Source organism: Anser brachyrhynchus (assembly GCF_964034855.1).
Source record: "Anser brachyrhynchus genome assembly, chromosome: 2".
NCBI classification, from domain to species: domain Eukaryota; kingdom Metazoa; phylum Chordata; class Aves; order Anseriformes; family Anatidae; genus Anser; species Anser brachyrhynchus.
In genome coordinates this window covers 47,783,682-47,799,762 of record NC_137695.1, presented here as the reverse complement: position 1 = coordinate 47,799,762, position 16,081 = coordinate 47,783,682, and the positions used below count along the sequence as shown (strand labels likewise).

The 16,081-nt window shown below is 34.6% G+C and overlaps 1 protein-coding gene across 6 annotated transcripts in view; it reads left to right on the top strand.

Moving 5' to 3' along the window:
* The window catches only part of ULK4 (unc-51 like kinase 4), a 243,474-nt gene that overhangs the window by 43,576 nt on the left and 183,817 nt on the right, over positions 1-16,081 (top strand). For all 6 annotated transcript variants that reach the window (XM_080580479.1, XM_080580478.1, XM_080580476.1 and 3 more), the window contains 3 exons: positions 984-1,091; positions 4,278-4,361; positions 12,489-12,650. In XM_080580479.1, the coding sequence (XP_080436605.1) occupies positions 984-1,091; positions 4,278-4,361; positions 12,489-12,650 (354 nt within the window). The remainder of the gene's footprint in view (positions 1-983; positions 1,092-4,277; positions 4,362-12,488; positions 12,651-16,081) is intronic.

The following is a 16,081-nucleotide window of genomic DNA, read 5'->3' as shown; positions in this document are numbered from 1 at the left end:
TAAGTACTTTAAAAGTGTTAGAAGTAAATCCTTTCTGATAGTGAAAGGAAATATTTAAGGGACATAGTAAGTACATTAAATCTGTATTCACTGAACAGTCTTCTATTCCTGCCCTTGCAAGACAGGGGAGAGGAGGACAACGTGTAGATAGTTCCATCTTTCTTAAATTAGAGAAACAACTGGCTGCTCTATTCTTATATGCTTGCTACATAATGGAGCATATTTGGAGACATAACTGTATCCCAGCCAGCAGATAGCATGCTTTTCAATTTAACATGTGGTACCTAGATGGTCTCTTGCTTTATTGACTGATTCCAGCATCAAACATTAAGTTTAAATTTGATCTACGTGTGTATGGGAAAGTGATTTTCTACTAAGTCACCTGCACAAGATGAATCAGAATTTTCAGTTCCCCGCCTTCTCCCCATATAAATACTGTATAGCTACTTTACCAACTTATCATTTTAGTTCTCTGTAACTAAGAGTTTATGTCCAGTTCTCACGTAGTAAGGCACCAGTAAGGCTTCATATCTCCTGATTTATTATCTACAGAGAAGACAGCATTTTGTTGTTGTTGTTGTTCTTTTTGTAGCCTGATGGTGAGGAGAACTTCTAGGTCTTCTCGAGTAAACATAGTAACAGCAACTAGCATGGTTTTTTTCTTTTTTGTTTTCCTTTTTTATTTTCTTTCTTCTGACAAATCTGCTTCTATTTCTCAGAGGAAAAGGGGAGAAGGGATAACTGGCAATTTGTCACCTATGCTATTTACTTATTTTTCTCAATGTTGAATGTATAATATGGTTTGTAATTCTTATTTTTTCTTGTCCTTCTTTCTTACTAAATCCTTTGCCAATGGCTATTTAGCATAAGTGAAGAATATGTCGTTTCGATGGCATTTCAGATAGAGATTATGTTACATTTAAGGGTACATTTTGTTTGAGAAAAGATTATATATGTTATTATATGGTTTCTTTTTATTTTAGGCAATTATACTTCTAACCGAACTCATCAGAGAGAACTTCAGGAATAGCAAATTGAAACAATGTTTTTTACCAGCACTTGGGGAGCTTCTTTACCTCGTAGCCAGTGAGGTAAGACTGTCAAATGATCCTTACAAATTTCTTTAACAGATGTGGTGAAAAAAATCCTGTGGAATAGTAGATAAAAAGCAAGTGATTTTGCCATTTGCATTCTCAAGAGTTTCTTGTTCTTGTATGTTCTGTGATACTTTTTTACTTTTTAAGGAACATACCGATTCTTTCATATACTCCATTTGATGTAAATTTAATCACATTCTTCAAATATAGAATTTTAACTTTGTGAAGCAATTCCATCAGTCACCATAATGACTTCAGGCCTCCAAGTGGCAGATGTGAGACTTAGAACGTCTTAGCTAGAGACCTTGATTAAATAAGGTATATCAGGACAACCTGTGATATCAATAAATTAATATATCTAGTCCAAATTAGATCTTGTTTTACCATGGTTGGAGTCACAGTGCTGTGGAAAAGAAACTGGAATGATCCTGGCCAATTTCAAAAGAAATTATGGTGATAGCTGACTAGATAGCTGACTAGATTTAAACCTACAGTCTAAAACTGGTAATGTACTTAAAAAAGTTACTTATAGTGAAGAAATACTATTAATAGTGGAACTGAAGATGACAGATCTTCTAAACCCTGGCCTTTCTTTTCCTTATTTCAAGAATAAAGTAGTTTCTTTAATTTATTGGAGATGAATGTTATTTCAAACAGAAGAAACCTAGCCCTAGCTTCGCTGAAGAATTTGTCTTAGATGCATCATCTGGTTGGTCTGAATGCTATCACGTTAGTTTTCAGTCTGTGAGGTCACTTTGTAAAGGAATGAAAGTACAAAATAGATCTGTATTTTGACATTTTATAGCTCAACTTCCATGTTGTATTGTCCTCATGTAGTCTCCTGTGCATGTTCCATGAGATGAAGTGGCTGCCTTTTTTGTGTATGTTAGTAAGCATCATCTTTTACTGGTTAGGCAGTTGCTAAAATCTCTGTCAAACACACATGTTCTGAGTCACAAAACATATTCTCACATTGAGAAATTGTGTTATGACAAATACGTCCACAGGGACAAATTATTTTTAGCTTTTTCCTTTTTTTTTCAGTTTTCCTTAGAAGAAAAAAAAAATATATTTAGCTTGCAATATGTCTGATGACGTTATATAATCTTTAACCACTAATAAAAACAAATAAACCTAAAACTCCAACTTGAAAACTATATATTTTTTTTAAAAAAAAGCTCTTTGTAAAAAGCTTTTAATTTTTCTACACTGTACCTGTGTAGCCTCAGAATACTGTAGTGTTGTAGACATTTCATTGTTGGCTGAACTGCAGAACAGTAGCATGGAATGACCTTGCACACCAAGTCAATGGTGGTATAACAGGTAACAGTAACGTTTATTCCCAGTTTATATCTTCAAACAGTAAAGCTTTTTTACACCTTAACTAACATATGAAAAAGATAACTGATTCATTAAAAACTGTACACAAGCTGTATTTTATTTTTATTTATTTATTTTTAATTTTCTTCCATTTTGATGTTTAGACTGCTTGATTGTCTTATCAAGTTGCTAAACACTTATCAATTAAGCCCTTAACTTTGGGAACATACCTAGTTTTTATTTATTTATATTTTCCCCTGGCATTTTGCTAAGTGTTTCTAGGTCTTACCTCAACATTAATATGAAATAATGATAATTTCATTTTCAATTGATATAAGCTTTTGGTAAATCATAAATTATCCAACACTTAAACTATCAACTATCTAGGTACACAGTGATTCATTAGGTTATATTACAGGGTCTCTGTTGTTCTGTGGCTTAGAAAATACTGGAGAGTGCAGATAATCTTAGTGGACCTTTGCCATCCTAAACTTTGATATTGTTCATGTACTTGCGTATCAGATCTCATAAATAAGATCTTGCACTCTTTATATGCATTTTTCTTCCAAACAGAAGCCAAGAGCAATTAAGAGTAGCATGAGTGGACTCCAGAGAGGATGTTCTATTACTCTTAAACAATTTGCATTAAGGAAAACCTTTCAAGTTCTATGTATTATTTCTGTTAATTTCATACTGTTAGTTTTTATTAGGGTGAAGAACCTAAAGTTTAATCAAAACCAGCATGAGCTGTGAGCGAAATGTAGGAAGATCTTGAAATGTTTGTTGATATATGTAAATTTATTAAATGTAAAAATGTGTAGGTATGCTTAGGTAATTAAGAATAGTGATAAATTTAATTTTTTATTTCTAACTTGACACTAAAACTTACAGAAAGCTATTCGTATGTTTAAAGAATGGGGTTTCTGGACTGCATTTTTTCTTAAAGCTTTTTTTTTTTAAAAAAAAAGTATATTTAGTATGTGTAGTTACAGAAAAACTGTCAAAACTTCTGATTTAGTTAGATGAATAAAATGAGAAATCGGCCAATGCTTGTTACGGCATAGGCTGCCATTTTAACTGTCTTCACTCCTAGTCTTGTCCTTCCTCTTCTAAGTGGAGGCTATAGTTTTGAAGTTGCTGATATCTCTATGATGTTAGTCTAGATATGGAACTTGTTTCGGTCAAATCATAATGATACCTGCTAAATTTGAAAATTTACAGTAGGCTACTTGGAGGAAAAAAAAAAGTGGAGTTACAGAATCAAAATCATGATACAAATAGCAGTGAATCAGCCTCTAGCAGGGTGATTTCAAGGAAATATACATAAGGATCTTGGAACAGTGGTTGATAGGTACTGAAAGATATTCCATACAGTAAGTTTTATTAAAAGTTTTGTGTCTCTCTGAATGACTTTGAATGTTTTCTTCCAAAGTGAATTTACTTTATTTTAGCTGACAAACAAAAATAATTTTGTTTGTTTGGTATAATTAAATTTAAGAGAAACATTATTACATTTAACAAATAGTTGTCTCTTTCTGAGGTAATCAAAATGGTTGAGAGAAGTGCAAGATCATTTTATATGTACAAATTAGAAGGAATTAATGAAACCCAGAAAGATTAGGACAAATTCTGTAATGTGTTTTTGTAGACTTTATTTAAAGTAATAAGATACCATTTTTTGTGCTACACGTGAAATAACATTAAACGGTAATACTGCCCCGCAATTTAATATATTTTCTAGCATATGGTAATTTGAAAAGTATATAATGTGAACCTTATTAAGAATGTTACCCATTTTTATGTGTGTGAGATTATTGTGATTTTTTGATTTAATCATATCTGCTGTTGGCTTCATTTCAGGAGGAAAAAAAAGAGCACCCCAGAGAATGGTTGGTTGTTCCCTCAGCAGCTTACACTGTGCTAATGAGGTGTCTTCGGGAAGGGGTAAGGCTCTTTCATTGTCCTCAATAGAATTTCTCCACTGTAATAACCCTTTAGGCATTGTGTGAGAATTGTAGCCTGCAGCACTGCAGTAGCTTGTCAACCAAGTATTGCTCTTGAATTTAAATAATGATGATAAGACCATGACCTAAGCAGGAGATGAATGCAAAAATCCAATGTTGTTCTCTGTACATTCAACATTTATGTATTATTGCTTGGTTTTTGAAAATGGTAAATAAAAATTACTGTTAGTAAATATGGAATTTATTAATGCTGTGACTTTCTTGTGAGAAGTGTTCTGAATGTTTGTAGTACCCTCTCGCAATTTATTTTTTGTATAGTTCATTTTTAAATGAGGTTTACTTTTGATTTTAAAGTGGCTGATACAGTTTTTGAAAACAGCATTTTTATCTTACTGGGTTATTAGTGCTCTTTTGAGGCCCCAAAGTAGTAACTAGTTTTATTCTGTTAAATGTGCCATGCTATATTCTTAATTTTTCTTGGTGATGATTTAACTGTGTTACAAAAAGGGAAGAAAAACATGCATATCATTCCAATTTGTAAAATGAACAAGAATTGAGTAGAGGGTTGGCATTTACTGTTTATATGAGACCACTTGACTTTATTTTTGCCCAAGGCAAAGCTCAAGGCAGAAAACATGATGGAGGTTGCTGGAGGGGGGAAAGCAAGAGAAATACCTTTTTTCATCTTTTTTTTGAGATCTTTATTGCCTACAGATTGTGATTAATAGAGGAAGAGTCTAGATGCATTTTAACATCTTCAAATCTTCAGGTGATCAAGAGCACACAACTGTTTTTGTATTGTGGACTATTTGGAGCTCATAATTAAAGTAAAATGTTATTCTAGGCACATTAGTCAGAAGCTATTTAATTATAAATTTATTAATGGAAGACTTGCTATTTCTGAATATTCGGTGTAAAGGAACTAAAAGGAGATATCAATAAGACACTAATTCTTATAGAATTAAATCAATTCTTAGTCCTGAAACGTGTCAACATTTTCTCAATAATTTATATTAATACACTTTTCTTGAAAAAAAAGAATAGAAATACATTTCCCATGCAATTGCTTGAATTAATACTTCTGTAAACTTGAAGTTATGTCTAGGTGAACCAAGCACAGATTTCTACAGTTGCTGTCTGCGAAGGTGCTAGATGTTTGTAATGTTTAAGATGTTTAAGTATTCATGCTTGTTTGTGTGAGTACAGTGCATATGTGCTATTACAAGTTCCTCTGTCTCAGTTATGGCTGCCTCGGCTTTCTGGAACAGCACCATTAGTAGAATCAAAAATATCTATAAATATACCAAGTATTTCATAATATATGGGAATGAGAGATCAACATTCTACTTACTATTATTAACTTGCATAATGTCTTTTGCTACTTTTTTTGTACCACTCTTGTAGCAACTCTCTTGTTATCCTCCGTAACTTTACAAGTCACCCCTCTTTCTTGGAAAATTATGTTGCAGCATCTAAAACTGGCTAGTTAAAATCATATTACTGTTAGACATCTATTTGCAAGAGATTGTAGTTTCTTAAGGAAAGAATAATCAGATATAACAACAAGTTCTTGTGCCAGATGCTTTGGATTTAAGGGTAAAAGAGGAATGAGCAAAGGAAAACTGAGAAGAATTTTAAGGTAATCAATTTAATTTATGGTGTCCCTTTTAAATATTTGTTTGCTTCAAAACATGTAAGACTATTGGAGTAGATGTATCCGGGATGACAGTATATCAGACTTTTCAGTCTCATTATTTAGTGAAAAACTAGATTTCACCATCTTTAGCAGAAAATGTTGCACACAAATAAATTGATTTCATGATTTTTTATGAAAAGATTTATGCAATGTCATAAAACGGACTGAGAATATAACCAAATGTCTCAGTTTTGTTTGTTTTTTTAAACGTTTTTGAAGCTGTAAGACTTTACAATGTGATGTACTGGAGGTCATCTAATCCAAGCTCCTGTTCAAAGCAGGTCTCAATAGATGAGATTGCTCTAGGGACATGTCCATTTGACTCTTGAAAATATCTAAGAGTGGAGGTCCAATGGCCTCTCTCAGCAACCTATCTAGTAGTGGACTACCCTCATAGGAAAAAAAAAAAGTATATGATTGAAATTTCCCACGTTACAAATTGTGGCCATTGCCTCTGGAGGCTGAACAGCTCTCAGCTTCTCCTCGTATCTCGTATATTCCAGTGCTCTGACCAACCTGATTCCCTTATGTGGTGAGGATGTAATTGGCACTGTGGACAAGAGGAGGGCGCTGAATGTTGTATGCCTTGGTTCTAGGAAGGCCTTTGACACACTCTCCCACACGCCCCTTATCACCAAATTGGTGAGATATGGGCTGGATGAATGGAAGATGAGGGGTGGGGGAAAATTTGCTCAAGTGATCAGTGTTGCAAAATCCATCTGGCAGCAGTGTCCCTCAGAGGTTAATACTGTTTAATGTCTTCAGGAATGGCTGGAGTATATTCTCAGCAGGCTAGTGGAAAACAGCAAATGGATGGTAGAGGGGAGCAGCAGCAACAGGCTGGATGGCAGGGCTGCTATTCAGAAGGACCAGAGGAGACCGGAGAAATGGGCTGATGGGGAGCAAATGTCAGTAAAAGGATTTTTAAGATGCTAGAGTAGAAGACTGAGAAATTATTTTATCAGTAGGGGATCACAAGTTCAGTTTCAGTGGACTTCAGTGCTTCTAGCACAAGGTGGAAGTTGATTTTGAGTTCAGGCAAATAACAAGCGTGTTCAGTGGTGTGTCAAAATAAGGAAATTGGTGTACTCCTATAAAAGTCAATAAGCCCAATCAGACATGTTTAGCCTTGGTATAACGTTACAGTTTCTCAAAAGCCATGTAATAAATATTCCAATATGTATTTACTAATATTTTCCAATATTTATTTACTAATATTTCCAATAGTGACACAACATTTCTCTTCCAGGTATCTGTGTCTAAAGTTCAACTTTCAACTATTTGTGTGCAGTCTTTAAGATAGCAGGGTCATGATTTATACATCTGCAGGTGTTAGTTCCTACAACAATTAAAATAAGATTATTTAATATACATATTCTCAAAACAGACTTCAAAGATTTTTCAGGGCTCTTGTCCTTGTTTGCCTTGGTAAAGTTTACCTCTGTGGTCAGTGGGCATTCCCGTGTTAGGAAGACGTGAAACATAAAGGGTATTCTAATTTAATATAAAGTACATAATGCTAATATGGCTACCTTTTTCCTTCCATCCATTTTACTTAGCTTATTGCTCTCTACAACTACCTGAAAGGAGGGTGTGGGGAGCTGGGGTTCAGCCTCTTCTCACAGGTAACTAGTGATAGGACAGGAGGGAATGGCCTCAAGTTGCACCAGAGGAGCTTCAGGTTGGAAATGAGGAGACATTTCTTCTCAGAAAGAGCAGTCAGGCATTGCAACGGGTTGCCCAGGGAGGTGGTGGAGTCACTGTCCTTCGGGGTGTTCAAGGAAAGGTTGGACCTGGTGCTTAGGGACATGGTTTAGTGGGTGACATTGGTCATAGGGGGATGGTAGGGGGGATGACAGGACCAGATGATCTTGAAGGTCTCTTCCAACCTTAATGATTTTGTGATTCTGTGATTTATTTGAAACACCTTTGCTAAAGTTACCCGTGTCTCCTTCACCATAAATATATCATCCCATCTCTTATTTGAATCTCCTTGTTGACTCATATTTTTTTACTTTTTGTTATCACATTGAATGTTCAACCTACTCTTAACTCAATGAGATCTCAACTTTACTTTTGCTCCTCTTCACGCTTACGTTCCAGTCAATCCTCTCGTGTCTGCTCCCACTGTTTTCTCCCTTATGTTTGACCCTTGTTCCCCTCAGATCTTCTTAAGCATTTTTTAGATAGTGCTCATGGAACTAACAGTCCTTCCCATATCCAGACTGCTTTTTCATATCGTTTTTCATTTTCCTTGTCTCACTTTGGCTTGGATTATGTTGCTGTGGCCTCAACCTTCCCTGAGACTATCACGCTGAACAGTGAAGTCAGAGACTGTGTGCAGGCCTCCTTCTAAGCCCGTGTGAAAGCAGCAAGGATCTATTGAAACAGCTGTCAGGAGCTTGGTGTCCCTTTCTGCTTAAAAATGGCACGTAAATATAGGATACAGTTATAAACAGTTTTAGTAATTGCTTTGTAGAACCTGGAAAAAAAACAAACAAAACCAAAACACAATACAAACAGTACAATTGCATGGGTGAATTAATGAATACAACTATAGCTAATTTACTGACTTTTAGAAAGTAATAACCCTGTCATTTTAAGAAACTGTGGAGAAAGTATTTGAACCAGAAATAGTGAATGAGGTTGCAAAGGTTAGTTTTCTCTCTCTTAATGTGTTTTTCAAGGTACTGTGTAAGCGGGATTTTTAATAAATTAGATTTTACCAATAAGTTATAATGGTGGACCTTTCTCTCTTTTATGTGGACTTCTTCCTTTATGAGGGAGCAAGATATAAATCAAAGATTTTTGGTTCTGAACTGATAAGAACTTTTAATAATAAAAGGTAACTTTAAGAAGTATCTTCCAATATGTAATATAAGGCAATAATAAATATAAGGCAACTGTATAAATGATTTATAATGTATATTTCTAGACAGAGCAGTTCCTTTACGGTGAATTTGGAGGAGAAAGGAGAATTTGGATGACAAGAATAGCTTTATGGTCTACTTTCTCAGAAAGTATAGGATAAATTATAGTATAAAAGTGATAGTGTGAATCATATATATTCTCACTTTTATTTCTTCTTTATGTATCAATTTTCTACTTTACTGACAGAATTGCCTATAATGTAATAGTAGCAGTCTAAATCACACATATTATCACTTCTATTTCTTCTTTAGGTATCAGTTCTCTAGTTTACTGACAGAATGTTTTTTTATTTTTTCCACAAAAGGTACTTAAAATGTTATTTCTACACGTTCCTTCTTTGTGGATGCTTTATATTGCAAATTGTTGCCAAATTAAGATTTAATTCTTAAAATTGTGAATGCTTAGGATGCTACAGCTTTACTTCATTAAATTATGTTTGTAATTTCTTTTTATTCTGTATGTTGTCTTAGATGAAAGGAAGAACTATACAGAAGTTGATTTAGAATATTGATGGAATGCATTGTTACTTCCTGAATTTTTCAGTCAGCTTTTCCAACATTTCTTTATCAGTATTACATTTTTACTAAAGTGCATGTATCTATACATAGTACAATATGGAAAAACTGTTTTTTTTTTTTTTTACCTAAGCTTTAAATGAAGTTATGATATTTTTATGTAGTATTGTTGTTTAATGTAGGGACAGTGTCTTCAGCACCTCGCAGACTACTAGTGCACTGTTAGCTTTCTCACAATCAAAAATCTATATATCCAGTAGATGGTCATTTCAAAAAATGAAGGTAGATCCTTTTATAACTTTAATTTGTTTATTTTTATGTCACAAAAGGAACAGAAAGACTTGATTAAAAGAAATGATCTTTTAGCAGTTTACATCTGTTTACCATTCTCATATTTTGCTTTTATACATAGGTTCCTTTTCACTGAAAATCCATGACTAACTGAAAACAGACACATCTGCAAATGTTCAACATGGCTGAAAATTAGAAGCTCTATCTTTAGTGCAATTTATAAAACTAGTTGAAATCTAAAACAAGTGAAAGTAGAGTGCTTCTTTTTGATACAGTTCTATTCATGGATTTAGATTTGATGCAGTTCATGATATAGTCAAAAGTAACAGTTACATACAATCTCTTTACTTGTATTTTGAAGATCCGTTGGTTTTTTTTTTTTTTTTCCACCACCATAGCTTATGTCCAGATAACTTGACAAGCTGCCTGCTTTAGTTAAGAGGTCAAATATTAGTTTAGGTCAGGCTTTCCTTCTAGAGAGCTAATTAAGCAGAAAATGGTGCAAGTCTTAATTATTTAGGCAGTGCTCAGGAATAGATCTCAAGAGAGTGAAGATGGACAATCTCATGTGGCAGCAAATGGAATTATTATGACAGCCTCACTGAGTTTTTAGAGCATTGTGATCTAGACCTTTTTCTAGCCAAAGAATTAGGACTATGTACTGCATTTATTAATTGTTGCTGCCTGTTCGAAGTAGCAATGGAGCCTCAGTCAGTGTTCCTAGCGATCACTTACTGTGTAAGAGAGATTGAACTTGACTATTAACCTTTCAATTATGGATTTCAAATGCATATAGTTAATATGATAAATTGGTGTATTTTTTTTACCTTAACTGTAAGAAAGAAAGAAAAAAAGACTGAAATTTGAAAGTTTAATGCACAGAAAAAGATATAAAATGAACATTATATATAAAAAAGTTCTCAGAAGCTTAATTTTGGTAAATATGTATATGTATTTAGGTATTTAATAGACTGAGATGATTCACTATGTTGCAGTAATAAAAACTGTAAAACCAGAGAAACCTGAATCCCCTTTGCTTTCATGGCTGTAAATCAGAAGTAAGTAGAAGTCAGAGTTTTATGATAGAGCATAATTGGTTTAGATGGGAGTTGGTTCTGTTATTTCTCTTACATATTTTGAGTAGAGCTGTAGTACTTTGGGAGAACACAAAGGATTAGATTTAAAATTGCGAATAAAAACTTTTTTAACAGCGCTATACCAGAGTTTCCAAACATCTCTACATCAGTGTCTGTATTTTAGAATACATATTTCTGTAGGAGGAAGAATGGCTATTGAATATATTTTTAATAAAGTGTATGTTCTCCACTTCTGGATGGCTTTTGTACCACTTTCTGAAAGGTTTCATTATCATTGCTCACAGTTGTTGGTGGGTCTGATTGTGAAGATAAATGTCAGAAATCCAAAGGGTAGTAGTAGGATGATGTGGAGATTAGTATAAGAAAGAACTCCATTAGATGTTATGATGAATTATTTGTGAAGCCAGGCTCTGAGGTAGACTTGACAAATTAAATTGGTTGTCCTTCTCATATTAAAATTCACTCTTGCTGAACTCATGAGTGCTATTTAAGACATTCTTGAAGGACTTCACTTATTCACAGTTAAAGATGGAAATAAGGTGAGGCAATGGACAGCCAAAAATACACTAGGAATGAATCTTCTAGTTTTGTTAAGGTTTTAAGTGAAAGCAGAGTCAAGAAAAAAAAGTAAAGGTTGCTTTGAAGTGACCTGTACTAAGCTTCCACTTGGGTCAGTAACAGTAATGTTGAGGAAAAATGACTGCCATGTGATTTCTGTGATACGCTGATGTCTTGCCCTTATTCTGACATGTTTTTTATTCAATAGAGAAACTGTAGTGTGTATAGTATTATGTAGATATGTAAACTACATTTGCAGACTGTTTGTGGTATGCATAAATAACTTTATTTTTTATTACAGAATCACATAGTGGCTTTCCAAAATGATTTTGCAGATAAAATGATTTGATTAGTCCTAAAAATAGCTTGAAGGATTGAGAATCTCTTAGGAAAATTTAGGAATTACTGTAGTAAATTGGACCCAATAATTTATCTTAGACTTTGGTCAGCATTGTCTGTTTCAGAATCTGAAGAAAAGGGAATTTTGGAATAACCTGACTTGTAAGAAGGCCTTTTCTTTATCCCAATAAATTGTTAGTTGTTTTGAATAAAGAGTTTACTTCATTTAATTTGATTTTTCCTAATATAACTGTACGTCTCAAACTCATGCTATTCAGAGACTATTGTAGTGATGAGTTTTGGTACACACCCACATTCATTCATAAAGCACTGATCATGGAACACCTGTAATGTAACAAAGGCTTTTCATTTTTTTTAGTGGCTACATTTAATTTGGGGTGATCATTTGGAGTGGAAAGATTTTGTATTAAATTATACTTGTATTAAATGTCTTCTTTACAGTAGGAGAGAAAGGGGGAGGTATACAATTTGTAAACATGTTCCTGTTACAAGCAGAGGTTTCTTATGAAATAACTTTGCCAAATATCAAATAAAAGTAAGAAACCACACTAAGGCAATACACATTGAATAAAATGTGGACATAGGACTTAGTTTAAAAGCAAATCAGAAACGTTACAAATATTTACATGTAAGTCTTTTATTTCCGCTTATTCCTATAGGAAGACCGGGTAGTGAATCATTTGGCAGCAAAGATCATTGAAAACGTTTGCACTACTCTCTCTTGCTATGCACAAGGATTTATTACAGGAGAAATTGGACCTGTCTTATGGTACCTTTTCACACATTCTACAGTAGATTCTTTGAAGATAACTGCTATTTCGGTAAGAAATGTCCTTTCATTATATAGAAATGTTTCCTGTTTTACTTTGAAAATTTTTTGTTCTGAAACTGTTTTGGTTTTTTTGAGCATGTTTTCTGTGTGTGTATTACATATTATATTGAAATGTACTTACAAACAACTGAAAAGTACACATATTGCAGTCCAGTTTGATTATGTTTTTCTTACTCTTTCTTGGTGTAAGAATAGACCAATATAACCTGCCTAAAAGGGCTAAAAGATGGTTCAGGGAGATTTATCAGTTAGTCAGCATGCAACATTTTGATTAAAATTCATATTCCTCTTCGTGGCAATATCTTATGAAGATGTTGCCCTTGTTCATATTGTTCTACATTCCCTGAGATACCCTGTAATTGAAACCTAATACATCCACCCATGTTGAAAACAAATGTATTGAAAGTTCTTGCAATTAATCATTTTCTTGAGCATATGTTTTCTTGTGCTGGTAATCATGACTTGTGTTAGAGAAGTTTAATTTTTCAAGGAATCAATAAAATCTTTGTAAAATTGAAATTTATTTTAATGGTATATTTTAACTGAAGACATTTGAAGTCATCTCGTTACTTTCTGTACAGTTGTCGAGGCTAGTCTTTGCCCTGAAGAATTTATAAGTTAACATAGGATGATTGTAAGACAAAGAGCTATGACATACGATTAGAAGGTTGGAAGAAAAAGATTTGTGAGGTAGACAGTATTTAGAAGGGCTGTGAGTTTAGCCATATGTCTTGTTTACTGAACAAAAGCCTTGGCCACCAATACAGGTAATCTTTCAGGGTTGAACAGTAAACTGACTTATTTTAAATGAAACGTGATAACTGGATGCTGATTTCCTGACTTGCGCTCAGGCTCACTAATAAATTCATTTGGGCTTCCCTGATGGAAAATGGTAAAGTTACTTCTTCACTTGCATGCACTTAGGTAATGTAGCACTGAGGTAATAAATGAGAGAGAATTAAAAGCATCTTTTAACTGTGGCTGATGAAAAAAATGGTAGAAAAATAAAAATTTTAGATAATATGTGTGTATGTATTAGATACTGAACCTCAACATGTGTTTTTGGAAAATACTTGCATGGAAAATAAACTGCTCAAACACTGGGAAAATGTGTTGTCCTTTTAGAACAGCACATTTTATTTAGTAAAATACATGTTACAGAGGCCTTTGTTCTGGGGTATCTGAATTCTTTGTAACAGCTTGGTATTAAGACTATTATGGGTAGAGGATTACCAGTCTTTAAAAATGTGAAATATATGTGTAACATCTATACAGAACATTTATATCTTAAACCTGCTTGTGAGTCTGGCTTTTAGGCTGATTTTACGGAAAGGCTATTTTTTGAGACCTTAAGCATTTGACGTATGAATTTTATGCATGCATTATGACTGTATATATGATGAAAGGCTGGAGATTAGAGTTATGATTTTCTTTACTTATTAAGTATTTAAAGAAGTCTGTTCAATCTGCTCTTGTACCACTACGTTGCCACAAGGCATGCTTTCTATCTTGTGCTTTCAGTTCTTGTCAATCATTAGACTGGGCAGTTTTTATTTGCTTGCTACTAAATCATAGCTCTTTTTCTCTCGTTCAGCTTGTCCTTGAAATTTTCCTCCTGATTCTCTGCTATCCACATGAAAAATTTTGCTACAGAAATAACCAGTCCCTTGACTTCTACACTAGACTCTTCTGGTAGGGGCTAGTCGAGCAGTTACTCCTATTTTGTGTGTTACAAGGAGCAGTGTATTTCAGAGAACTACATTCAGCCACTGATGAAGCAAAATCATTAAAGGAAATGTCAGTGGGCTTCCTTTACCCCCCATTGAAAAGTCAGTTTCTTCTTGAATGATATACTGCACCCGAGGAAGTTGAGAGCTTTTGTCTGCTCAGAAAGATGCGGGAGTTACTTCTCTTTCTCAGAAGACTCTTCTCATCAGTAAATACCTGTTAGAGTTTTTTTAGCTGTCAACTCAGAAATCAGTATCATTACTGCCGTATTATTTGCACACTTTGCCCTCAGGTGAAGTTTGTGGTGACTATCAGAAGGGAGGATTGTTGTTTGTCCCTGTCTATCCTTAGCCTCTTTGAGATCCCATACATGCCATCCTCCCAAGACTGTAAGGTTGAAGTGAACCATGGATAGACGTTTTCTTTGCCAGAGCATTTATGCCATGGGTAGCTATCCTGTCTTGAGCACCACTGGAGTTGCCTTTTATTGTGTAACATCTGATGAGAAGAGCCTCATGCATTTTATATGGAAAGTGGGAAAAATGTTTAAGAGGATGCTAAAACCTGAACTGTGTATTGTAGCCTAGATGATTTCTCCCCTTCCCGCTTTTTTTTGAGTATCCATCAACAGCTACTACTGTTTACTAGTCAGAGAGACTATTTAACTGCTCAGTTCACTCCATCAGTGCTGGCATTTGTGCGGTCTTTTCCAAGTGAGGAGGTTGAAAGTATCAGAGATTTTGGGTTGCTCTACTCGGTTCCTTCATCTCATCACTGCAGCTGTGATAGAGCAAAGTGATCTGGATGGGCTCCTTATTCAAGCAGGTATGTTAAATGCAGTGGCATGTATCGTACGTTACCATATTTAAATTGTACCTCAGAATTGAGTCATCTGGCATTCCTGGGTTGGCTCTCATTAGCCTTGCAATGATTGTCTCATTTTTGCCAAGCTCTTACCCCTTGATTTTTTTTTTTATTTTAATTTTTTACTTTTCATGCAAATTCAAAGACAATTGTCAAAGCTTACTTGTCCTCAGGAACTACTCTGCAAGCCCTCTTATAGGTGACATATGTTAGTACCAAGCTGTGGTTTTTAAGAGGCCGTGATAGCTGCAGTTACCAGGATTCTCTAAATGAACTCAGATGATTTGATAGATGTCCTTTCTATTAATTTTTGTCTGTCAAGCCCAGGTTCCTTAGCAGTGCATGCTTTAATGTCCAGGATGGCAGTTTAAAGTGATTACCAAGTGGTGTCTGCACACTGAATTCTGCTGATGCAAAAATTTCCTCAACATCTTGTGCTTGAATACGTGCAAATCTGCAGTATAAATGTACATAAGGAGTATATAAGCAAAAACAAACAAACAAAACCCACCACCTGTTTCCAACATTTTTTCCTCTGAAGGCAGCAGGCTCACTGAAGAATCATCCCTTTCCCTTGGGTAGTTACTGAGGCTGCAGTCTTGCTAGAGGTGGGGGCTAGCTCCAGGTAAACATATTGGGGAGCTTTGAATGAAACCAGCAGGAGAGGGACTGCAGGAGTATGAGACATTCAGTCTTCTACATCGGTGGTCCAACTGCTCCATTTCTTGTTTTTCTTGTCTTGATGGAAATTATTGCTATCTATGTAGCAGATTCAAACTCCTCCTTCCACACAGATCATTTCACCCAAGTGTGCTTTTTGTCTGAAGT